Source organism: Pleurodeles waltl, chromosome 4_1, assembly GCF_031143425.1.
Source record: "Pleurodeles waltl isolate 20211129_DDA chromosome 4_1, aPleWal1.hap1.20221129, whole genome shotgun sequence".
Lineage (NCBI taxonomy): Eukaryota > Metazoa > Chordata > Amphibia > Caudata > Salamandridae > Pleurodeles > Pleurodeles waltl.
The window spans coordinates 767,273,224-767,297,941 of NC_090442.1; the positions used below are offsets into that span (position 1 = coordinate 767,273,224).

At 42.9% G+C, this 24,718-nt stretch overlaps 1 protein-coding gene across 1 annotated transcript in view; it reads left to right on the plus strand.

The window, feature by feature from the left end:
* Positions 1-24,433, plus strand: part of LOC138287193 (centromere protein F-like) — a 94,495-nt gene extending 70,062 nt beyond the window's left edge. The window contains exons 9-11 of the mRNA XM_069227554.1: positions 5,035-6,525; positions 16,166-17,656; positions 24,206-24,433. Coding sequence (XP_069083655.1) covers positions 5,035-6,525; positions 16,166-17,656; positions 24,206-24,433 — 3,210 coding nt within the window. The remainder of the gene's footprint in view (positions 1-5,034; positions 6,526-16,165; positions 17,657-24,205) is intronic.
* The last annotated feature ends 285 nt before the right edge of the window (positions 24,434-24,718 follow it).

The window sequence follows — 24,718 nt, forward strand, 5'->3', positions numbered from 1 at the left end:
AACAGTTGCTTTTATATATGCTTTGAACCCAAGTACATTGTTACAAGGTAAGCAGTTTTTAAATTAAAAATAATTTGCTGTTTCAAAAATCAACAGTGCAATTTTCAGAATCTTCAATGTAAACCTATGGAAAGTAAAAAAGAATGCAGTTTCTCAACTAAGTACACAACTTACAACCACAGTCTTCAGAGTTTCAGGCTAATACCGGGCAAGGTTCCAGTTGGTACAAAGAGTGCACCCACAGCGGCACAGGGGAGGCTGGGTGCCAAACTCGACGTTGGAGTCAGTGCCCAATGTTAGTCAACAGAGGCTTGGAAGGACTGAAGACGTGCTGCTCCCAGATAAGTACGGGGAGTATCAGAAGTTTGTTTCCAGGGGTTCAGGCAAGCACTGGGAGGGGTGGACAAGCAGCACCCTTAGCTGCAGAGTAGCGTCTGGGTGCAGTGTGCCAATACAGCATTGGTCGCCCAATTCTATCTAATGGAGACGGGGGTGTCTGCTGCAGCGCTGCTTACAGGTGAGTAGAGCGGGGTTGGTGGGGGGATCTCCTGGGGTTGAAATAAGGACAAGGGGGGCCACAAGGCAGCACCAAACTTGCACCCTCAGAGGCACAGGGGCGGCCGGTTGCAGAGTGCCAACACAACGTCGGACTCCCAATGTTAGTCAAATCAGGAGATCACTTTCAGAAATGGGCTGCAGGTTCTGGCCTGGAGGATGGGAGAGGTCAACCCGCAGCTGCCCAGGTAAGTTAAGATTCTAAGGGTTGTAGGGACACCAACGCTCTAGCTTCCCAATGCCGGGGTGTCTTTGGGCATTGGAAACAGCATATCAGGCAGGTCGCGGTCATGGGGAGCCCTCAGATTTAGGCTTCAGGCATTGCTGTGGAGTCTTGGAGGGGTCAGCCCACAATGGGCTCTAGGTCAGTAGCACTGGGGAGCCTTCACTGAACTGGTGGGCAAACTTGGACTCAGGCCGTGGTGGTTCCATGCGATGGTTTCGCGATTCCTCAGTCAGACTTCTTTCGTCCTTGGAGATGTTTCTTTTGGACAGGTCCGCTGTCCACTAGAGTTCTTGTTCTTTATTGAAGACAGGTAGTTCTCCCAAGGCTTTGGAGGTCTCTGGGCTGCAGGACAGTTGTCTTCTGGGAACAGGTTCATTGAAGGCTGCAGACAGGCCTGGTAGGGCTGAGGCCAAATCTTTTGGTGTCTTCATTCTTCTCTACTGGTCGACTTCTCTGGTGTCCGCCTCTTCTTAGGTTGTCAGGAATCTGATTCTAGGGTTCAGGGATGCCACATAAATACTGAATTTAGGGGCGTTACAGGGAGTGCCAGGTGGCAGTCAGTGGGCTACTCACCTTTAGGGTGACTACACCCTTCCTGTGCCCACTTCCTTTGGAGGTGGACATAGGTCTAACCCTATTGGCCTAATTTCTTCCACACAATATACAGGAATTTCAAAGGTAGTGTCCACTTCAGCTTGTCTACCCTAGGGGTGGGACTGGCATGGAGTGGGCACTCCTCTTAATTTTTTATTTACCTAATTTTCCCGCAAGTCCTGCCACCAGAAGTAGGGTCAGGAACTGGGGTCAGCCTCTTCCACCATTTGGGGAGGCCTGTGTTGCATTTTAAAGGTGGCAAGGCCTTTGAAGCTCCCCGCCCTGGAATGTTCATCCTGCCTTGGAGAGGAGGTCACACCTCTGCCCAGAGAAAGCCTTTGTTTTGAGCCTTCAAGAGCATTGGCTCTTACCTAAGGGGGCCAGAACTCTGTCTATAGTGGCTGCACTGGTTCTGACTAGTCAGTGCCCACTCTAGGAGTTGGTAGGTTTACAAGGGGGCACCTCTAAGGTGCCGTCTGAATGCATGTATTAATAAATCCATCACTGGATTCAGTGAGGGTTTATTAATACGAGATGTTTGATACCAAACATGCCTATTGTGAGAGAAGCCATCATTTAGCTAGGGAACTCGTAATGACCAGTGTCCAGCACATGTAGTTAACATGGCTGCACTTTTCACTTACTATTTCTGAGAATGAACAGAGGCGTAGCAGGGGCATATCAGCTCATGCAGGTATGCCCTCACATATAATATAATGCACCCTGACTTACGGGCTGGAAGGCCTGCCAGAGGGTTGACTTACAAATATTGCATACAGTGTGCAGGGCACACAGGCTGTGCCATGTCGTGTTTTAATTTTAAGTTTGCACCAAGACAAGCATCCTGTAAAGGCAGCACTGCGTGCACTTATTGTGAGTGTCTCTGAGGGTGGCACAATCTGTGTTTCAGCCCTCAGGGGCCTTCCTCTAGTACCCCTTGCCCTAGGTACCAGGGACACCGTTTACTAGGACTTACAAAAGCAATTAAAGGTTTGCCAATGGGTAAAACGACTGTGCAGTTTTAGGGAAACAGATTTGGCACTGGGGACCTGTTTAGCAGGTACCAGTGCACATTCAGTTGAAATTGCACCAGAAACCAGGCAAAAAGTGGGGGTGACCATGTCAAAAGAGGCATTTTCCTACAACCTCAATGGGTGATGATATTAGACATGACATTGTGAGAGTAACATCACTAGAACAATCATTCGTCCCCCCAACCTGTTGATCTTTCAGCCCTGTAATGAAACGTGTGAAAATATGGTTGTATCCATGGTATAATCCTAATGCAAACCTAATGGGTTGTTAAAAGAGCTTTTTGTAAAATGACTGTGTGATGAAATATATTTCATTGATATTTTTCTAAATTTTGACTTAGTTACTCTGCCTTTAATATGGTTCTAGATAGCCTGTATGGTGAGAAGAGGATACTATAATATGTATACATTTCCCCAGTACAGAAGTAGGGCTGCCTTTAGAAATACGCAGGTGACTCATTTTTACCCATTATACAAGTATAATTCTTCACAGCGTTATTTTTACAATCATCGATGGATTTCTACGGGTTAGACTAGACGGGAATGCACTCATGTTGAATTCTGAGTGGACTTTATATTTCAAAAGCCTGACTAGTGTGATCCAGGAAGACCTCGAATACCACTGAGCTGAGATTTATGAAGTTGTCTAGTGACATTTATAGAAAAAAAGCCTTACACGTCAATTGAATTTGGTAGGTAGCAAATAAAGTAAACACTGCTTTATCACCTCCCAAAGATAACTGATTCTCTTGACCAGCAATAGTTGCCAATTGGTCCAATGCAATAGCGGCTAACAAACTGGGACATTGAGTGCAAAGTGCACACGCAAGCCAGAGAACTATAATGCAGCGGCAGAAAAAGAGACCTTAGACTCTGATCCTCGGTTGCAGGACGTTTAGCACCCACACACAGATTGTGGCTTAAACACGTTTATGAGGTATTCCAAATGTTCCAGCTGTTGACCTATCACAGGGTCCCCGGCAGAAAGGGGCGCAAGAGGAGCAGTAGGGTTTTCCACCAGTAAGATCTGATACATATGTGGATGCTTTTTTCATATTTTCAAATGTACATTTCAGAGGGCAGTGTAGAGAAATCAGTTTCACAGCAAGAAAATATAGCATGCAAACTCTGCAGTGTGTAGTCTATTGAACCTCAGTGAGCCTCGAGCTGTAATTTTGCACGGGTCGCAGGCCTCGATGATTGTTGTCTTTTGCTCAGTTCTGGATGCCCTTGCAGTTTCTCAGATCCCACTTGGCAACTGTTGTCCTCTGGAGATCGACAACGACAACGGATGTAACCAGCCTGGTTATTTGATGTTATAGTTAGGCATCTGTGATACAGAACTAAAGCTTCAGATTAGTGTTACAGTCATGTGACACTCATATGGAAAATACCTCCAGACTGTTTGTGCAAGGGTATGAACAATAGCCTTTCTTAAGATAAGCTATTTTAACCTCTTGCAGTCAGGCAGCCATTGCAGTTTAGGTCCCTGGGAACCGTTTTGAATAAATATGTAATTACATCAGATGCATGGAACTGTGTGTATTTGGGAAATAACTATATTATTTTCAGAAAACAGTTACTATGTGAAGGAATCTTACAGTTCTTACACGATTTGACCAATTTCTTCTAGTTTAAAGACAATGAGTAGAAGTATTTTGCCTGGCCCATTATTTCCCTCAGAATGTGATATGCAGGAGATGCAGTGTAGATTCAGAAACACTTTAGACGTCAGAGTCAACTACGGTCAAAACGATTGCAGGTAAAGGAAAAAGGAAAAATGTACTATGTTAAGTATTGGCATGCGGGTTTTCTTTAAGGGCGGCACATTTTCCAATTTTTCTTTTGCAACTCAGTTGTCTCTGTGTTGTGTCTCTCACTGCCACAGTTATTAACGTCACTAAACTGGGTATGACATTTAATTGATCTGACCTTATTTCCGGCTTCTACGGATCCTGACTACAAGCAAGAAGCAAATCCAATCTAAACAAACATTAAAAGACAGTCACTAAATGAACATAAACATATATTTGCATTAAAATATAGAATTTCAGAAATGAAATAAAACATACATACATCTTTAACACTGTTAAACAAAAGTTAAATTATGTAACAATTAGGAGAGCAACCGCAACAATGAAATAAGGATTTGTGTGGCGAAAACGTGCAGTAGCACCAGTGGGAAAACATCACCCTCATGCACTAGTCCATGCATCACAATCTGAATTCCAGCTGACTCCGTGTGCAGCATAGAAAGAATCTGAATTAGGGATTAGCATAGTCACAAAGTGGCCAAGATTCCAGAAATATTTGGTGTTCTAAAGTCATGCATTTGTGCATACCATCAGCAGTTAATTGTAAGGTAGCGACTGACCAATTCAGCCTTGACCTCAGGAGGATGAAGACTCTTAAACTGAGGTTTTCACTGCTAGATCAAGGACAGTGACAGACACCCACACGCAGACTATATTCTGCATGCATGACGAGGAACAAAAGCTATGACGAGAGACCATTATCCACAAAAAAAAACTATTGCCCATTTTACTGCATGATACGTCAAATTATTTTGTTTTATTTCAGAAACAAGTGGTAATGCCACCCTTCTTTCTTTCGCTTATGTCCTAGCTTCGTGTGGTACATGCTGAGTGGACAATGCTGAGCGAGAGGTCTGAATCTCAACAACAGAAACTGGAGTCAGCCTCAGCTAAAGAAGCCAACGCAGCAGGAGATCATGGAAGAGACCAGCGAGCAGAAGAAGGGAAGCCGGAATCACTCAAAACTATGAGAGCTGGATGCGAGGAAACAGAGCAGCAAGGAAAAGATGAGCATGCAGAACCGGGGGAAACAAGAAGAACTGGATGCAAGGCAAGTGCCCTACCAGCAGAAGGAGAGGAATTTATAGAGAAAGGAGGAACTGGATACAAGCAAAGGGAGCATCCTGGTGAAGGAGAGCATATGTATCATCTAAAGTTAGTTCAAGTTGTTTGTGAGGACAGAGAGCCACAAGTAGAAGGAGAAAAGTGGGAACCAATGGAGACACTTAAAACTGGATGCAATGAAGTAAAGCCTTTAGTAGAAGATGAGAATGGAGAACCAATGGAGGCAATGGGAGCTGAATGCAAAGATAGTGGTCACCCAGCAGAAAGCAACACTGAAGCTATGGAGAAAGTACAAACTCAGTATAAAGAAAAAGACAAACCATCAGCAGGAGAGAATAGGAATCCTGAAGATATGACTGAACATGGATGTGAGGAAAGAGCTCTTCCAGCAGAAGGAGAGAATGGGAAAGCTATGGAAACCATTAGAACTGGATGTGGGGAAACAGATCCACTGATATATGAATGGAAAGTGGGACATGTTGAGACACTTGGAATTAGACACCGGGAAAGGCGACCTCCCACTGAGGAAGAGAAGGCGGACTCTTTGGAGATGATTCAAAATCAATCTGAGGAAGGAAACACATTGCAAGGAAAAAGTGGTGAGCAGGAGACTGTGCAGATCAAGAGCACAGGACACAAAGCAGTAGGCATAGTAGAAGAGGACGAAGCTAAAATGGATTGGATGGAGAAAGCAAGATGTGAAGAAAATAACTCACCAGCGAAAAGAGCACAGATTGAAACTCTGAAAAATGTAGGGGCTCTATGTGTTGAAAGAGAATCACTGAGAGAAGGAGTAGAGGCTGAAACTACAAAAAGTATCTCGACAGAAACCTGCTCCTCGGAGAAAGAAGAAGAGAAAGAAACCCTTGAGACCACTGCTTATACTTGTGAAAAATTGAATCTTTCATCACTGGCTGCAGAATCACTGGCAGCAGAGGAAGAGATGAGTGTTACAGTTGAGGCCACCATGGCCAATCAAGAACACTGGGGTGAAACAGTTAAAGAAACTGCCTCAAAGGAATCAGGGACCGTGCAACCCATTAGCAGCAGATTTAAGCAGAGGATACCCTTGGAATTGAGAGAGTATGACTGCATGGTGACCACGAGGTCTGTGCAGGTGCAAAGGGACACGGCATCAGAGATACTTACAGAAGATCCTGAAAAGACAGGGAAGACCACTATGGCTGGATGTGCAGAATGGAATCTGACAGCACACGGGTCAAAGGGCAACAATGAGGTAATTAGACTTCAATAAATTAGCACTGAAAGCAGAATTCAAATGATTAACAATATCTTCAAATACAGAATGTATTCTTACAATTCAGGGGAGTATGAAAGATGAGGACATCCATGTTGTCATTATGTTGGGCATGTGCTCGTGATTCAAATAAAACGTGTTCTCTGTCGGATTGTGGCTGTCTACCAGGGGGACAACATCAAGCAGGCTAGAACTGGGATTGGAGGAGGCACAGTGTGCCGAAAGCGCACTGGGGCAAATCAGGAGATAGGCACATTTTATTATTTAGAATTATATTACCTAATTGGTATACTAGAGCAATTTAAAAAGAACATTTTCATTTTATTATAGTTATCAATATTGTTTTGAATTAGACAAATTAAACTAGGAGATGGGCACATTTTATTCCTTAGAATTATATTACTTAATGGTATACTAGAGCAATTTAAAAAACATTTTGTATTTTTATTACAGTTGTCGATATTGTTCTCTGAACTGGATCAATTAAACTATGCTATTGTTTTGCATATTTAAACTGTTCCGTGGCTCTTAGTGGCCCTACTTTCTTTCTCTTCAACCAGCCAGTTATCACTTCATGTTCCTATTTGCCCCAATCCCTAATAGTCTGTTTCTCCCACTCCTGCTTCATGCCAGTGAGTTACCCCAGAGTCAGTCTTTATTCCATCTTTTCCAAATTCCTTCACCTCTCTCTTAACCTTTTCCATTGTGGAGGTACCTACGCAGCATCCGTTACACAAAATTGGAACATTCACAGATCTGATGCCTTGTAATATCTATTTTTCTGTACATTTGTGCTTTTATTCTAGTTTTTACGTTGGTATACTTCTTGTAAGCAGTCAACTGTTGTGACAAGAAGCATTATATAAACAATTAAATAAATATATTAACCAGCTTTTATCCATCCCTAAACCAGTTTTCCTTTAGCATGACTACACTGTACCATGATGGTAGACACCCAAATCCACTGATCCACTGAAATACACCATTTAACGCCATAAACTCCAATAGAACCACAAACCCACGATCACGTCAAAAGACATAATTTGCAGATTCATGACATCAGTCTACTAACAGTTTTACCAGGGTTTGTCTTTGACCCGTTCCAGGTCATTTTATTGCAGTCTATTTCAGACAGACGGAAAATAAATATAGTTGTACCGAGAAAAAGACTCATAAATAGGGAATTTGTTTAACTTCCTAGTTCCGGAAACTTAAGCAAGCATTTGCAATAAATAGGTCTCGCATTTGCAAGAGTTAGAGCTATTGGTGTTGTAAATGCATAATTGGACATTTCTTGCCACATAAATTGGTTAACCCTGCCTCATAATTTGGTCCTTTCCTGCCACATAATTCCAGTGACCCTGCATATAACTAAAGCACTTCCATTTATCTTCTTCCTCTACCTGCAGCAAAAAATGAAAATGTTGCCATTTAGCATCCTATCTTCTGGCTGGCTAACACAGTTCCCAAAAAAAGACACAAGACAGCACGGAGGAGTAATGAGAGAAATAAACCAGAAGGCTCACTTAAACATATCAAAAGTTTTCAAACAGTCATAGTATAATAAGGACATATCAAGAGTGTTCAAACAGTCATAGTGTGATAAGAATGTTATGTTGGTCTGAATCATGGTCATAATTGCAATAAGGAGAGATTAATAAAACATATACAATCATTATGTAAACCCAATTAAAATCTTTATCAGAAATAAACTTTTGGCATTAGACTGTAACACTCAATACAACCCCTATTGGGCACCACAACAAAATAACATTTGGAAGAAATATGGTCATGTAACTATGCGGTCAGCCCCTAAAAGGCAGAACCACATGAAAACAGAATGGCAGGAAGTTATGCAGTATAACCATATATTTAGCCCCTAGTGGGCATAGTGCATTACACATTTTCAGGGCTAGCATGTCTACTAGAATATTATTACAAACAATGCCCTCAAAACAGAAACTACTCCCAGCTGTAAAACAAAAGTTCCAGCAATGAGAGAGCTTAAAAAGACACGAGGGTAGGAGAGGTTATTATTTTGCTGTTCCCAATAACCTAGTGTGAGGACCCAGAGATGATCTAGACAGCAAGAGCATGTTGTGTTGAAGGTTTTGAAGGTGGTCCTGTTGTCCTAGGACCACCACAGGCTCAGTTATGAGCAAAAATGTTTTGTAAAAGGAATGCCTTGCAAAGCATTATGGGGTGAGTTTCCCGAATGCAGTGAATATTGTTGTATCGGCTCTCCCACTGTGCTCAGAGAGCTGCTTTGAGGATTTCTGTGTTTTTTTTCTATTGAAGTGCCGTGGCCAGCACACTAAATCCAAATATAACAACATGAAAATAAACGTTTCAGTTGTCCCTACAAATAATGAGTAACTTTACTCACACAAATGCACAGTGAAAAAGTAGCACTGTTCATACTGGAATTGCAATGGTGTGTGCTCCCACTACCTCTTGCTTCACCACCATGCCAAAAACTAAAAACAAATGCTAGGCTTATCCTTTAATTATCTTTGAATATACTGCCTTTATAACGTTCCAAAACCAATGTGGTATCCTTGTTAACAGAGAAGTGTGAAAAATGGCTTAGAAAACCAGAAGAGAAAGATCGTTTATGCCCGCCAATTTAAGGATCCATGGAGAGTGTAAAACTATGGATGTGATCCACAAACGCTTTTTTACACGCCCCCAACTTGTTTGGGTTTACTTCAAGAAATGAACAAACTGTAACTTAACCTCTTTCATTTTCTATTAAAGAATGTATCACATAAGATTGAGGGGCATATTTATACTCCGTTTGCGCCAAATTAGCGTCGTTTTTTTCGACGCAAATTCGGCGCAAAACTAACGCCATATTTATACTTTGGCGTTAGACGCGTCTAGCGCCAAAGTATGAGTAAAGAGCGTCATTTTTTTGCGTGAACGCCTTCCTTGCGTTAATGAGATGCAAGGTAGGCGTTCCCGTCCCAAAAAATGACTGCGACGCAAATGCGTCGTATTTCTACTCCCGGGCAAAAATCACGCCCGGGAGTGGGCGGGCCAAAAACCCCCGCATTTGCGCCTCTTTTTAACGCCTGGGTCAGGGCAGGCGTTAAGGGACCTGTGGGCTCAAAATGAGCCCACAGCTGCCCTCCCATGCCCCCAGGGACCCCCCCTGCCACCCTTGCCCACCCCAGGAGGACACCCAAGAATGGAGGGACCCACCCCAGGGACATTCAGGTAAGTACAGGTAAGTATATATATTTTTTTTAAAATATTTTTTTTTGGGCATAGGGGGGCCTGATTTGTGCCCCCCTACATGCCACAATGCCCAATGACCATGCCCAGGGGACATAAGTCCCCTGGGCATGGCCATTGGGCAAGGGGGCATGACTCCTGTCTTTACTAAGACAGGAGTCATGTAAATGGCGTCTGGGCGTCGTTAAAAATGGCGCAAATCGGGTGGAGGCGATTTTTTTGCGTCAACCTGACTTGCACCATTTTTAAGACGCCCTAACGCCATTTTTCCCTACGCCGGCGCTGCCTGGTGTATGTGGTTTTTTTCCACGCACACCAGGCAGCGCCGGTCTACTAGCGCCGGCTAACGCCATTCAATAAATACGGCGCCCGCATGGTGCTTCAGAATGGCGTCAGCCGGCGCAAAAAATTTTGACGCTAAACTGCGTTAGCGCAGTTTAGCGTCAGAAAGAATAAATACGGGCCTTAATGTGATGGGAATTCAAATGTTGTTCATCCTTAATTTAAACATTCTTCCACTGTTTTGACAAGCTATTGCCAAGTTGTATTCCATGAAGTAGGGTATATGCCTGTGATGCGAGAGTGCTGTCTATGCCAATGCACATCCAGGTATTTCCAAAAGGGCACCTTTTTTTTAGAGCAATCATAAGTCAGGGTCAGGCCTCAGTGCCAGTTTCTAAGAGGCGGGCATAGGAGTAGCCTTCACCCCGACCAGGGCCTGTTGTTACACTCAGGGCCAGGAATCTGGCCCATCTTCTCCCAACGCCTGAAAGAGAGAGGCCGCTAAACTCAGTGCTGCTTCGGCCCCAACCCAGAGAGGCACCAGTCAAACTCGCAGACAGTCACAACAGACCTTAATCTGACAACACCCAAGGCTATGGGGTGGTGCAGAAACTTAACCAACACCGAGGTTTCCATCTGAGAAATGGATGTCAAATATGTGCAGTATTAATAATCCATGACTGGGGACCTGGAAGCCAATAAAGCCTCCATAAGGATCCCGTAACAAACACAGCTAAAGCTTTTAGGGATACAAAAGGGGCTTTAAGGACAGGTATGCAATGAACACGATCACCAGTGAACACACCTAAATGTATGTTCGTGGGCTGCACGAAAGAAAAAAATAAATTAAAAAAAGAGGTAGGCAAGCTGTGCAGAACGAAATAAAGGCACAGCCGCCATGGGTTAATTTAAAGCGTGGATCTCCAAAGGCTTTCAGAGGCAGAAATAGATAGGTCTAGTGCCCTTTTTGTGGTAGTGTGGACGAGCAGCTAGGCTTATCAAGGATTCGTGTTAAGCATGTGTTGTACTCACATAGGCAATATATGAGGCACACACTCAAAGAATAAATCGGAGACCAATTTAGAAAAATAACAGTTGCTTTTATATATGCTTTGAACCCAAGTACATTGTTACAAGGTAAGCAGTTTTTAAATTAAAAATAATTTGCTGTTTCAAAAATCAACAGTGCAATTTTCAGAATCTTCAATGTAAACCTATGGAAAGTAAAAAAGAATGCAGTTTCTCAACTAAGTACACAACTTACAACCACAGTCTTCAGAGTTTCAGGCTAATACCGGGCAAGGTTCCAGTTGGTACAAAGAGTGCACCCACAGCGGCACAGGGGAGGCTGGGTGCCAAACTCGACGTTGGAGTCAGTGCCCAATGTTAGTCAACAGAGGCTTGGAAGGACTGAAGACGTGCTGCTCCCAGATAAGTACGGGGAGTATCAGAAGTTTGTTTCCAGGGGTTCAGGCAAGCACTGGGAGGGGTGGACAAGCAGCACCCTTAGCTGCAGAATAGCGTCTGGGTGCAGTGTGCCAATACAGCATTGGTCGCCCAATTCTATCTAATGGAGACGGGGGTGTCTGCTGCAGCGCTGCTTACAGGTGAGTAGAGCGGGGTTGGTGGGGGGATCTCCTGGGGTTGAAATAAGGACAAGGGGGGCCACAAGGCAGCACCAAACTTGCACCCTCAGAGGCACAGGGGCGGCCGGTTGCAGAGTGCCAACACAACGTCGGACTCCCAATGTTAGTCAAATCAGGAGATCACTTTCAGAAATGGGCTGCAGGTTCTGGCCTGGAGGATGGGAGAGGTCAACCCGCAGCTGCCCAGGTAAGTTAAGATTCTAAGGGTTCTAGGGACACCAACGCTCTAGCTTCCCAATGCCGGGGTGTCTTTGGGCATTGGAAACAGCATATCAGGCAGGTCGCGGTCATGGGGAGCCCTCAGATTTAGGCTTCAGGCATTGCTGTGGAGTCTTGGAGGGGTCAGCCCACAATGGGCTCTAGGTCAGTAGCACTGGGGAGCCTTCACTGAACTGGTGGGCAAACTTGGACTCAGGCCGTGGTGGTTCCATGCGATGGTTTCGCGATTCCTCAGTCAGACTTCTTTCGTCCTTGGAGATGTTTCTTTTGGACAGGTCCGCTGTCCACTAGAGTTCTTGTTCTTTATTGAAGACAGGTAGTTCTCCCAAGGCTTTGGAGGTCTCTGGGCTGCAGGACAGTTGTCTTCTGGGAACAGGTTCATTGAAGGCTGCAGACAGGCCTGGTAGGGCTGAGGCCAAATCTTTTGGTGTCTTCATTCTTCTCTACTGGTCGACTTCTCTGGTGTCCGCCTCTTCTTAGGTTGTCAGGAATCTGATTCTAGGGTTCAGGGATGCCACATAAATACTGAATTTAGGGGCGTTACAGGGAGTGCCAGGTGGCAGTCAGTGGGCTACTCACCTTTAGGGTGACTACACCCTTCCTGTGCCCACTTCCTTTGGAGGTGGACATAGGTCTAACCCTATTGGCCTAATTTCTTCCACACAATATACAGGAATTTCAAAGGTAGTGTCCACTTCAGCTTGTCTACCCTAGGGGTGGGACTGGCATGGAGTGGGCACTCCTCTTAATTTTTTATTTACCTAATTTTCCCGCAAGTCCTGCCACCAGAAGTAGGGTCAGGAACTGGGGTCAGCCTCTTCCACCATTTGGGGAGGCCTGTGTTGCATTTTAAAGGTGGCAAGGCCTTTGAAGCTCCCCGCCCTGGAATGTTCATCCTGCCTTGGAGAGGAGGTCACACCTCTGCCCAGAGAAAGCCTTTGTTTTGAGCCTTCAAGAGCATTGGCTCTTACCTAAGGGGGCCAGAACTCTGTCTATAGTGGCTGCACTGGTTCTGACTAGTCAGTGCCCACTCTAGGAGTTGGTAGGTTTACAAGGGGGCACCTCTAAGGTGCCGTCTGAATGCATGTATTAATAAATCCATCACTGGATTCAGTGAGGGTTTATTAATACGAGATGTTTGATACCAAACATGCCTATTGTGAGAGAAGCCATCATTTAGCTAGGGAACTCGTAATGACCAGTGTCCAGCACATGTAGTTAACATGGCTGCACTTTTCACTTACTATTTCTGAGAATGAACAGAGGCGTAGCAGGGGCATATCAGCTCATGCAGGTATGCCCTCACATATAATATAATGCACCCTGACTTACGGGCTGGAAGGCCTGCCAGAGGGTTGACTTACAAATATTGCATACAGTGTGCAGGGCACACAGGCTGTGCCATGTCGTGTTTTAATTTTAAGTTTGCACCAAGACAAGCATCCTGTAAAGGCAGCACTGCGTGCACTTATTGTGAGTGTCTCTGAGGGTGGCACAATCTGTGTTTCAGCCCTCAGGGGCCTTCCTCTAGTACCCCTTGCCCTAGGTACCAGGGACACCGTTTACTAGGACTTACAAAAGCAATTAAAGGTTTGCCAATGGGTAAAACGACTGTGCAGTTTTAGGGAAACAGATTTGGCACTGGGGACCTGTTTAGCAGGTACCAGTGCACATTCAGTTGAAATTGCACCAGAAACCAGGCAAAAAGTGGGGGTGACCATGTCAAAAGAGGCATTTTCCTACAACCTCAATGGGTGATGATATTAGACATGACATTGTGAGAGTAACATCACTAGAACAATCATTCGTCCCCCCAACCAGTTGATCTTTCAGCCCTGTAATGAAACGTGTGAAAATATGGTTGTATCCATGGTATAATCCTAATGCAAACCTAATGGGTTGTTAAAAGAGCTTTTTGTAAAATGACTGTGTGATGAAATATATTTCATTGATATTTTTCTAAATTTTGACTTAGTTACTCTGCCTTTAATATGGTTCTAGATAGCCTGTATGGTGAGAAGAGGATACTATAATATGTATACATTTCCCCAGTACAGAAGTAGGGCTGCCTTTAGAAATACGCAGGTGACTCATTTTTACCCATTATACAAGTATAATTCTTCACAGCGTTATTTTTACAATCATCGATGGATTTCTACGGGTTAGACTAGACGGGAATGCACTCATGTTGAATTCTGAGTGGACTTTATATTTCAAAAGCCTGACTAGTGTGATCCAGGAAGACCTCGAATACCACTGAGCTGAGATTTATGAAGTTGTCTAGTGACATTTATAGAAAAAAAGCCTTACACGTCAATTGAATTTGGTAGGTAGCAAATAAAGTAAACACTGCTTTATCACCTCCCAAAGATAACTGATTCTCTTGACCAGCAATAGTTGCCAATTGGTCCAATGCAATAGCGGCTAACAAGCTGGGACATTGAGTGCAAAGTGCACACGCAAGCCAGAGAACTATAATGCAGCGGCAGAAAAAGAGACCTTAGACTCTGATCCTCGGTTGCAGGACGTTTAGCACCCACACACAGATTGTGGCTTAAACACGTTTATGAGGTATTCCACATTTTCCAGCTCTTGACTTATCACAGGGTCCCCGGCAGAAAGGGGCGCAAGAGGAGCAGTAGGGTTTTCCACCAGTAAGATCTGATACATATGTGGATGCTTTTTTCATATTTTCAAATGTACATTTCAGAGGGCAGTGTAGAGAAATCAGTTTCACAGCAAGAAAATATAGCATGCAAACTCTGCAGTGTGTAGTCTATTGAACCTCAGTGAGCCTCGAGCTGTAATTTTGCACGGGTCGCAGGCCTCGATGATTGTTGTCTTTTGCTCAGTTCTGGATGCCCTTGCAGTTTCTCAGATCCCACTTGGCAACTGTTGTCCTCTGGAGATCGACAACGACAACGGATGTAACCAGCCTGGTTATTTGATGTTATAGTTAGGCATCTGTGATACAGAACTAAAGCTTCAGATTAGTGTTACAGTCATGTGACACTCATATGGAAAATACCTCCAGACTGTTTGTGCAAGGGTATGAACAATAGCCTTTCTTAAGATAAGCTATTTTAACCTCTTGCAGTCAGGCAGCCATTGCAGTTTAGGTCCCTGGGAACCGTTTTGAATAAATATGTAATTACATCAGATGCATGGAACTGTGTGTATTTGGGAAATAACTATATTATTTTCAGAAAACAGTTACTATGTGAAGGAATCTTACAGTTCTTACACGATTTGACCAATTTCTTCTAGTTTAAAGACAATGAGTAGAAGTATTTTGCCTGGCCCATTATTTCCCTCAGAATGTGATATGCAGGAGATGCAGTGTAGATTCAGAAACACTTTAGACGTCAGAGTCAACTACGGTCAAAACGATTGCAGGTAAAGGAAAAAGGAAAAATTTACTATGTTAAGTATTGGCATGCGGGTTTTCTTTAAGGGCGACACATTTTCCAATTTTTCTTTTGCAACTCAGTTGTCTCTGTGTTGTATCTCTCACTGCCACAGTTATTAACATCACTAAACTGGGTATGACATTTCATTGATCTGACCTCATTTCAGGCTTCTACGGATCCTGACTACAAACAAGAAGCAAATCCAAACTAAACAAATATTAAAAGACAGTCACTAAATGAACATAAACATACATTTGCATTAAAATATAGAATTTCAGAAATGAAATAAAACATACATACATCTTTAACACTGTTAAACAAAAGTTAAATTATGTAACAATCAGGAGAGCAACCGCAACAATGAAATAAGGATTTGTGTGGCGAAAACTTCACCCTCATGCACTAGTCCATGCATCACAATCTGAATTCCATCTGACTCCGTGTGCAGCATAGAAAGAATCTGAATTAGGGATTAGCATAGTCACAAAGTGACCAAGATTCCAGAAATATTTGGTGTTCTAAAGTCATGCATTTGTGCATACCATCAGCAGTTAATTGTAAGGTAGCGACTGACCAATTCAGCCTTGACCTCAGGAGGATGAAGACTCTTAAACTGAGGTTTTCACTGCTAGATCAAGGACAGTGACAGACACCCACACGCAGACTATATTCTGCATGCATGACGAGGAACAAAAGCTATGACGAGAGACCATTATCCACAAAAAAAAACTATTGCCCATTTTACTGCATGATACGTCAAATTATTTTGTTTTATTTAAGAAACGAGTGCTAATGCCACCCTTCTTTCTTTCGCTTATGTCCTAGCTTCGTGTGGTACATGCTGAGTGGACAATGCTGAGCGAGAGGTCTGAATCTCAACAACAGAAACTGGAGTCAGCCTCAGCTAAAGAAGCCAACGCAGCAGGAGATCATGGAAGAGACCAGCGAGCAGAAGAAGGGAAGCCGGAATCACTCAAAACTATGAGAGCTGGATGCGAGGAAACAGAGCAGCAAGGAAAAGATGAGCATGCAGAACCGGGGGAAACAAGAAGAACTGGATGCAAGGCATGTGCCCTACCAGCAGAAGGAGAGGAATTTATAGAGAAAGGAGGAACTGGATACAAGCAAAGGGAGCATCCTGGTGAAGGAGAGCATATGTATCATCTAAAGTTAGTTCAAGTTGGTTGTGAGGACAGAGAGCCACAAGCAGAAGGAGAAAAGTGGGAACCACTGGAGACACTTAAAACTGGATGCAGTGAAGTAAAGCCTTTAGTAGAAGATGAGAATAGAGAACCAATGGAGGCAACAGGAGCTGAATGCAAAGATAGTGGTCACCCAGCAGAAAGCAACACTGAAGCTATGGAGAAAGTACGAACTCAGTATAAAGAAAAAGACAAACCACCAGCAGGAGAGAATGGGAATCCTGAAGATATGACTGAACATGGATGTGAGGAAAGAGCCCTTCCAGCAGAAGGAGAGAATGGGAAAGCCTTGGAAACCATTAGAACTGGATGCGGGGAAACAGATCCACTGATATATGAATGGAAAGTGGGACTTGTTGAGACACTTGGAATTAGACACCGGGAAAAGCGACCTCCGATTGAAGAAGAGAAGGCGGACTCTTTGGAGATAATTCAAAATCAATCTGAGGAACGAAACACATTGCAAGGAAAAAGTGGTGAGCAGGAGACTGTGCAGATCAAGAGCACAGGGCACAAAGCAGTAGGCACAGTAGAAGAGGACGAAGCTAAAATGGATTGGATGGAGAAAGCAAGCTGTGAAGAAAATAACTCACCAGCGAAAAGAGCACAGATTGAAACTCTGAAAAATGTAGGGGCTCTATTTGTTGAAAGAGAATCACTGAGGGAAGGAGTAGAGGCTGAAACTACAAAAAGTATCTCAACAGAAACCTGCTCCTCGGAGAAAGAAGAAGAGAAAGAAACCCTTGAGACCACTGCTTATACTTGTGAAAAATTGAATCTTTCGTCACTGGCTGCAGAATCACTGGCTGCAGAGGAAGAGATGAGTGTTACAGTTGAGACCACCATGGCCAATCAAGAACACTGGGGTGAAACAGTTAAAGAAACTGCCTCAAAGGAATCAGGGACCGTGCAACCCATTAGCAGCAGATTTAAGCAGAGGATACCCTTGGAATTGAGAGAGTATGACTGCATGGTGACCACGAGGTCTGTGCAGGTGGAAAGGGACACGGCATCAGAGATACTGACAGAAGATCCTGAAAAGACAGGGAAGACCACTATGGCTGGATGTGCAGAATGGAATCTGACAGCACACGGGTCAAAGGGCAACAATGAGGTAATTAGACTTCAATAAATTAGCACTGAAAGCAGAATTCAAATGATTAACAATATTTTAAAATATAGAATGTATTTTTACAATTCAGGGCAGTATGAAAGATGAGGACATCCATGTTGTCATTCTGTTGGGCATGTGCTCGTGATTCAAATAAAACGTGTTCTCTGTCTGACTGTGGCTGTCTACCAGGGGGACAACATCAAGCAGGCTAGAACTGGGATTGGAGGAGGCACAGTGTGCCGAAAGCGCACTGGGCCAAATCAGGAGATAGGCACATTTTATTATTTAGAATTATATTACCTAATTGGTATACTAGAGCAATTTAAAAAGAACATTTTCATTTTATTATAGTTATGAATATTGTTTTTGAATTAGACAAATTAATCTAGGAGATGGGCACATTTTATTCTTTAGAATTATATTACTTACTGGTATACTAGAGCAATTTAAAAAACATTTTTTATTTTTCTTATAGTTGTCGATATTGTTCTTTGAATTAGACAAATTAAACTATGCTATTGTTTTGCATATTTCAGCTGTTCTGTGGCTCTTAGTGGCCCTACTTTCTATCTCTTCAACCAGCCAGTTATCACTTCATGTTCCTATTTGCCCCAATCCCTAATAGTCGGTTTCTCCCACTCCTGCTTCATGCCAGTGAGTTCCCCCAGAGTCAGTCTTTATTCCATCTTTTCCAAATTCCTTCACCTCTCTCTTAACCTTTTCCATTGTGGAGGTACCTACGCAGCATCCGTTACACAAAATTGGAACATTCACAGATCTGATGCCTTGTAATATCTATTTTTCTGTACATTTGTGCTTTTATTCTAGTTTTTACGTTGGTATACTTCTTGTAAGCAGTCAACTGTTGTGACAAGAAGCATTATATAAACAATTAAATAAATATATTAACCAGCTTTTATCCATCTCTAAACCAGTTTTCAATTAGCATGACTACACTGTACCATGATGGTAGACAACTAAATCCACTGATCCACTGAAATACACCATTTAACACCATGAACACCAAAAGAACCACAAACCCACAATCACGTCAAAAGACATAATTTGCCAGATTCATGACATCAGTCTACTAACAGTTTTATCAGGGTTTGTCTTTGACCCGTTCCAGGTCATTTTATTGCAGCATATTTCAGACAGGCAGAAAAGAAATATAGTTGTAACGAGAAAAAGACTCACAAATAGGAAAGTTGTTTAACTTCTAACGTTCCAGAAACATAAGCAAGCATTTGCAATGCAATAGGTCTCGCATTTGCAAGAGTTAGAGCTATTGGTGTTGTAAATGCATAATTGGACATTTCTTGCCACATAAATTGGTTAACCCTGCCTCATAATGTGGTCCTTTCCTGCCACATAATTCTAGTGACCCTGCATATAACTAAAGCACTTCCATTTATCTTCTTCCTCTACCTGCAGCAAAAAATGAAAATGTTGTCATTTAGCATCCTATTTGCTGGCTGGCTAACACAGTTCCCAAAAAAAGACACAAGACAGCACGGAGGAGTAATGAGAGAAATAAACCAGAAGGCTCACTTAAACATATCAAAAGTTTTCAAACAGTCATAGTATAATAAGGACATATCAAGAGTGTTCAAACAGTCATAGTGTAATAAAAATGTTATGTTGGTCTTAATCATGGTTATAATTGCAATAAGGAGAGATTGATAAAACATATACAATCATTATGTAAACCCAATTAAAACCTTTATCAGAAATAAACCTTTGGCATTAGACTGTAACACTTGAAACAGCTCATAGTGGGCACCACAGCAAAATAGCATTTGGAAGAAATATGGTCATGTAACCATGTGGTCAGCCCCTAAAGGGCAGGACCACATAAAAACAGAATGGCAGGAAGTAGTGCAGTATAACCATATATTTAACCCGTAGTCGGCATAGTGCATTACACATTTTCAGGACTAGTATGTCTACTAGAATATTATTACAAACAAGGCACTTAAAACACAGACGACTCCCAGCTGTAAAACAAAAGTTCCAGCAACAAGAGAGCATAAAAAGACACAATGGTAGGTTATTATTTTGGTGTTCCCAATAACCTAGTGTGGGGACCCAGAGATGATCTAGGCAGCAAGAGAATGTCGGGTTGAAGGTTTTGAAGTTGGTCCTATTGTCCTAGGACCACCACAGGCTGAGTTATGAGCAAAAATGTTTTGTAAAAGGAATTTGCTTGCAAAGCATTATGGGGCGAGTTTCCCGAATGCAGTGAATATTGTTGTATTGGCTCTCCCGCTGTGCTCAGAGAGCTGCTTTGAGGATTTCTGTGTTTTTTTTCAATTGAAGTGCCGTGGCCAGCACACCAAATCCAAATATAACAACATGAAAATAAACGTTTTGGTTGTTCCTACAAATTATGATTAACTTTACTCACACAAATGCACAGTGAAAAAGTAGCACTGTTCATACTGGAATTGCAATGGTGTGTGCTTCCACTACCTTTTACTTCACCACCACGCCGAAAACTAAAAACAAATGTTAGGCTTATCCTTTATAACGTTCCAAAACCAATGTGGTATCCTTGTTAACAGAGAAGTGTGAAAAATGGCTAGGAAAACCAGAAGAGAAAGATCGTTTATGCCTGTCAACTTAAGGATCCATGGAGAGTGTGAAACTATGGATGTGATCCACAAAAGCTTTTTTCCACGCCTCCAACTTGTGTGGGTTTACTTCAAGAAATGAGCAAACTGTAACTTAACCTCTTTCTTTTTCTATTAAAGAATGTATCACATAAGATTTAATTTGAGGGGAATTCAAATGTTGTTCATCCTTAATTTAAACATTCTTCCACTGTTTTAACAAGCCATTGCCATGTTGTATTCCATGAAGTAGGGTATACACCTGTGATGCGAGAGTGCTGTCTATGCCAATGCACATCCAGGTATTTCCAAAAGGGCACCTTTTTTTAGAGCAATCATCAGTCAGGGTCAGGCCTCAGTGGCAGTTTCTAAGAGGCGGGCATAGGAGTAGCCTTCACCCCGACCAGGGCCTGTTGTTACACTCAGGGCCATGAATCTGGCCCATCTTCTCCCGATGCCTGAAAGCGAGAGGCTGCTAAACTCAGTGCTGCTTTGGCCCCAACCTGGAGAGGCACCAGTCAAACTTGCAGACAGTCAAAACAGACCTTAATCTGACAACACCCAAGGGTATCGGTGGTGCAGAAACTTAACCAACACCGAGTTTTCAGTCTGAGCAATGGATGTCAAATATGTACAGGGGTATTATTAATCCATAACTGGTGACCTGAGAATCAATGAAGCATCCATTAGGATCCCATAACAAACACAGCTAAAGCTTATAGGGATATAAAAGGGTCTTTAAGGACAGGTATGCATTGAACAAGACCACCAGTGAACACACCTAAATGTATGTTCGTGGGCTGCACAAAAGAAAAAATAAAATAAAAAATAGAGGTGGGCGAGCTGTGCAGAACGAAAGAAAGGCACGTCCGCCATATGTAAATTTAAAGCGTGGTATGCTGCAACAATTAAATGAATTAGAATGCCTCAGAACGAAAGAAAGGTGCTGCCACCATATGTAAACATGAAGCACAGCGTGCCACGTGGCAACATTCAAAGGAACTGGAATGCCTCATGCGCTCCACGGAAACCTAGTAGAACAGGGAGAAGGTGTGGTGCAACGACTAGAGCTGTCAACTTTGGAACTGAGGCCCCGGGTTCTTCAAGTCAAGGTGTTGGCTCAACATCACTTAATCTCCCTGTGCTTACAAAAAATGACTATGTCCTTGTGTAATGTAGCTGGTACTTCTGTAAAGCCTCAAATACCTTTGGATCGAGTTTGGGCTACCTTAGCATTGCAAAGATAAAACAAATAACTACCTAAACAAGCGGGCTTCTGCCCTTGCTCCCACAACCAGGGACTGCATGTAGGCACACTTGGCACAGAGAGCTGACAAATAGCAAATGTGACCTAGATAACAGCCTTGTTTACAGCAAAGCTAAGCTGAGAACAAGAATGCTCTGCAAATGAAAAGGGAAGCTTCACCAAGCAGGAAACAAAGAAAAAAAGTCCCCTGAAGAAGAGATACACAGGACAAAGCATAATTATACAGTTGTTCGTCCCTGCTCTCAAAGAGAAAAAGGAGGGACAAAGAGGCATGACTGACCACTAGCAAGGAAGGATTTTTAAATGACACTGAAATGAGCAAATGAAATGGCTTTAAGCTCACAGCAGATGTATACTTGAAAGTATACAGGAGGCCATATGCTTACGCTCGATCTAAAAAGAACAATTCTCAGCACTGTCCATTAATGAAAGGCTCTACTCAGTTCTCTGGGTCCACATGAAGAAAAAAATAACCTGAAGAAAATGCTTCCGGCAATTGTTTTGTTAAACCGTTATTTACCATCTTTCTTTAAGAATGTTTTTCACATGGGTGACAAAAGCAACCTGGTGAGAGAGGATGTGGTGTAACAGCATGAGCTGCTGACTTCGGAGCTGGGAGAACCAGGTTTGAGTCCCACCTTTGGCTCAACATTCTGTGATTTTGGGCAAATCACTTACTCTTCCAGTGCCTGATCAGCGCCTTGAGGCTCTCACAGGTGATTTACAGAGCTTTACAAATTCTGGATTGGTGGAAGCTGTCTGTTTGAAACAGTTGTTTCTTCAGGTTAGGTGTCTCTTTTTGCTCTTCTAAATGTTGGAGGCGGGTGGCTACTACACGCCCCTGTAACTCCTATTTTTATTCAAAAGAGTCCCCATTCCCTCATTCCCCCATCCTTATACTCTTCACCCTATCCTTAGTGTTGCCCCTCATGCTTTACCTTCATATTTTTTCACACAGCCTCTTAACTTCCCCATCCCTTCCAAACCTTCTTCTATCTTCTATACCTACTCCCAATTTCCTTCTTACCTTTGTCACGCTGTCCCCTTCTGTCCTTCTGCATTACGTTGTGTTCCATATTATTTTTAAGCTACTAGGTCGTAGTAGGTAAAAAAAGAGACCACAACAACCTTTTTTTCTCTTTTTTGTTTACCTTTTTCACTGAAAAATTCTGTTTTCGTACACAAATATAGTTCATCATTTTGATATTTGTCCATAATGGAGTTTCCTCAGCCTGATGTCATCAGGAGTAATTTCTTCATCATGGAAATTTGACAAAGTGAAACAGTTGGTAGCCCCATGCCTTGCACACCACCATGCAGGCGGCCCATTGCATCATGGTAAATGCAGTACAAATGCATTTTTGCTTCATAAAGTAGTCTGTAGTTTTTCACCTTAGTGGGTGCAGCTAGTTCTGTATATCTCTAGACACGAGTTTCTAGGTTTAGCCCTTCATCAGCAACGAGCAGCAGGTCTATCTCTCGGGTTGCTGGAAATGCTGCCAAAAGTCCTCTCAGGTCTCAGTACCACTCACTGGCATACAGGTGCTACAATCAGAGCCCGCCAGCTCACTAGCTCAAGGGAAACTTTTCAAACAGGAAACCGTTGGGAGCATCCTGCCTCACACTCCAGCATGGAGTTAGCACCATTACATCACGGTAAATGCAGTACAAGTTAGTTTTTACTTCACAAAGTAGTCTGCAGTTTTTCACCTTGGTAGTTGCAGCCAGTGCTGTATATCTTTGGACAAGTGTTGGAATTCCCTAATAAACATCACTCCTAAGTAGGCTGGTGCAGAACTCTGCTCTTGTGGTAAACTTGGCCAGTTCTGTATATGGCTTGTGCATGAAGCACAGTCGTTCAAATTGAATTATACAGCTACAAGAGGCCAGTGAAGATTGCCCAATAAAAGCATAATTTGATTGTATGCACTTGTTTCTATATATTATCTGTGCCTTCGAATCTTACATCATCTGCTGTTTTTCCACACGTTTATCGATGATGAAAATGACTGTGCAAGGCATTGCTTCAATGAAGTATTTTTGTTACTGAAAAGGGTGAAATTGTGACCACTTCTTGGCAAACCTTAAATTGTGTCATATGCTTCTCTCCACATTTTCCTCCTGGTAAATCACGGAATGCAGAGAGCGAAATACTGATTTGGGAATGATTCCTTAACTATCATGTTATTGTTGAATGAGGCAATATACAAAGGTTCTACATTAACCCAGTTTAAGGTCAGATTGTTTTTAACTGTTGCTTTTCTTGCTACAATATAAACACGATCCTATACACTTGACAGTTGCAAAGTTCATTAAGGTTGGTGATCATCTAGAGTTAGAGTTGAGAGTAAGGTTGTGGCTAATGCAAGCAAAATTGGCATGGTTACGTTTAAATTGAAGTTCGAGTTTACATTAAGGTTAGATTGATTGCTAGAATTAGGTTCTGATGTATACTTCTACCTGCAGATTCCACACCTTTTGAATATCCCAATGCACCAGCATTTCACAGAAACTTTTCTTTTCAGTTCTCCTTCTCCAACGAGGACGTCATAATGCCACAGCTCTGCAGGAGATTCCACGTGACATAATCGGGCCATTAGAAGCCCTTGTTGGCGTGCTGACGTCAGTTCTCTTTTATGCGCATTTTTGACGTGTAATGTTTTTTCGTAGGCTTTCCATAGTGTTAGGAGTCTTGTGACATTTTTTCCAGGAAATCGGAAAGTTGTTGCGCAAAAAATTTCTTTTCCAACAAAGTCAGGTTTCGTGCCCTGCAGGGAATGTGAAGGTCAGATGTCGATCACTGATCATGAGGACGACTGTCTTCAGTGTCTGAGCTCGGATCGTGACATCAACTCTTGTTTTTCATGCCAGAAGATGAACCCCAAGGCCTTAAAGTAGAGGGAGTTGAATATCTTCATGGCCAAGGCAAGGAAGCAAAAAAGAGGACATATGAAGTCTCATCCTAAATCGGAGTCGCATCTCCCCACTCTTCGAAGTCATCGAAGAGGAAGCACAAGAAGAAGTGGTGTCCTGGTTCCCGGAGTCGTTCTTCAAAGGATGACTCTCCGAGGTCGGTTTCCCCAGCTCCAAAGACGTATGAAGACAGAAATAAGATGTCTCCAGCCCTGTCTTCAGGGGTCGCTCTGGCATCAACCTCAAGCACAAGGTCTTTGACTCCACCTG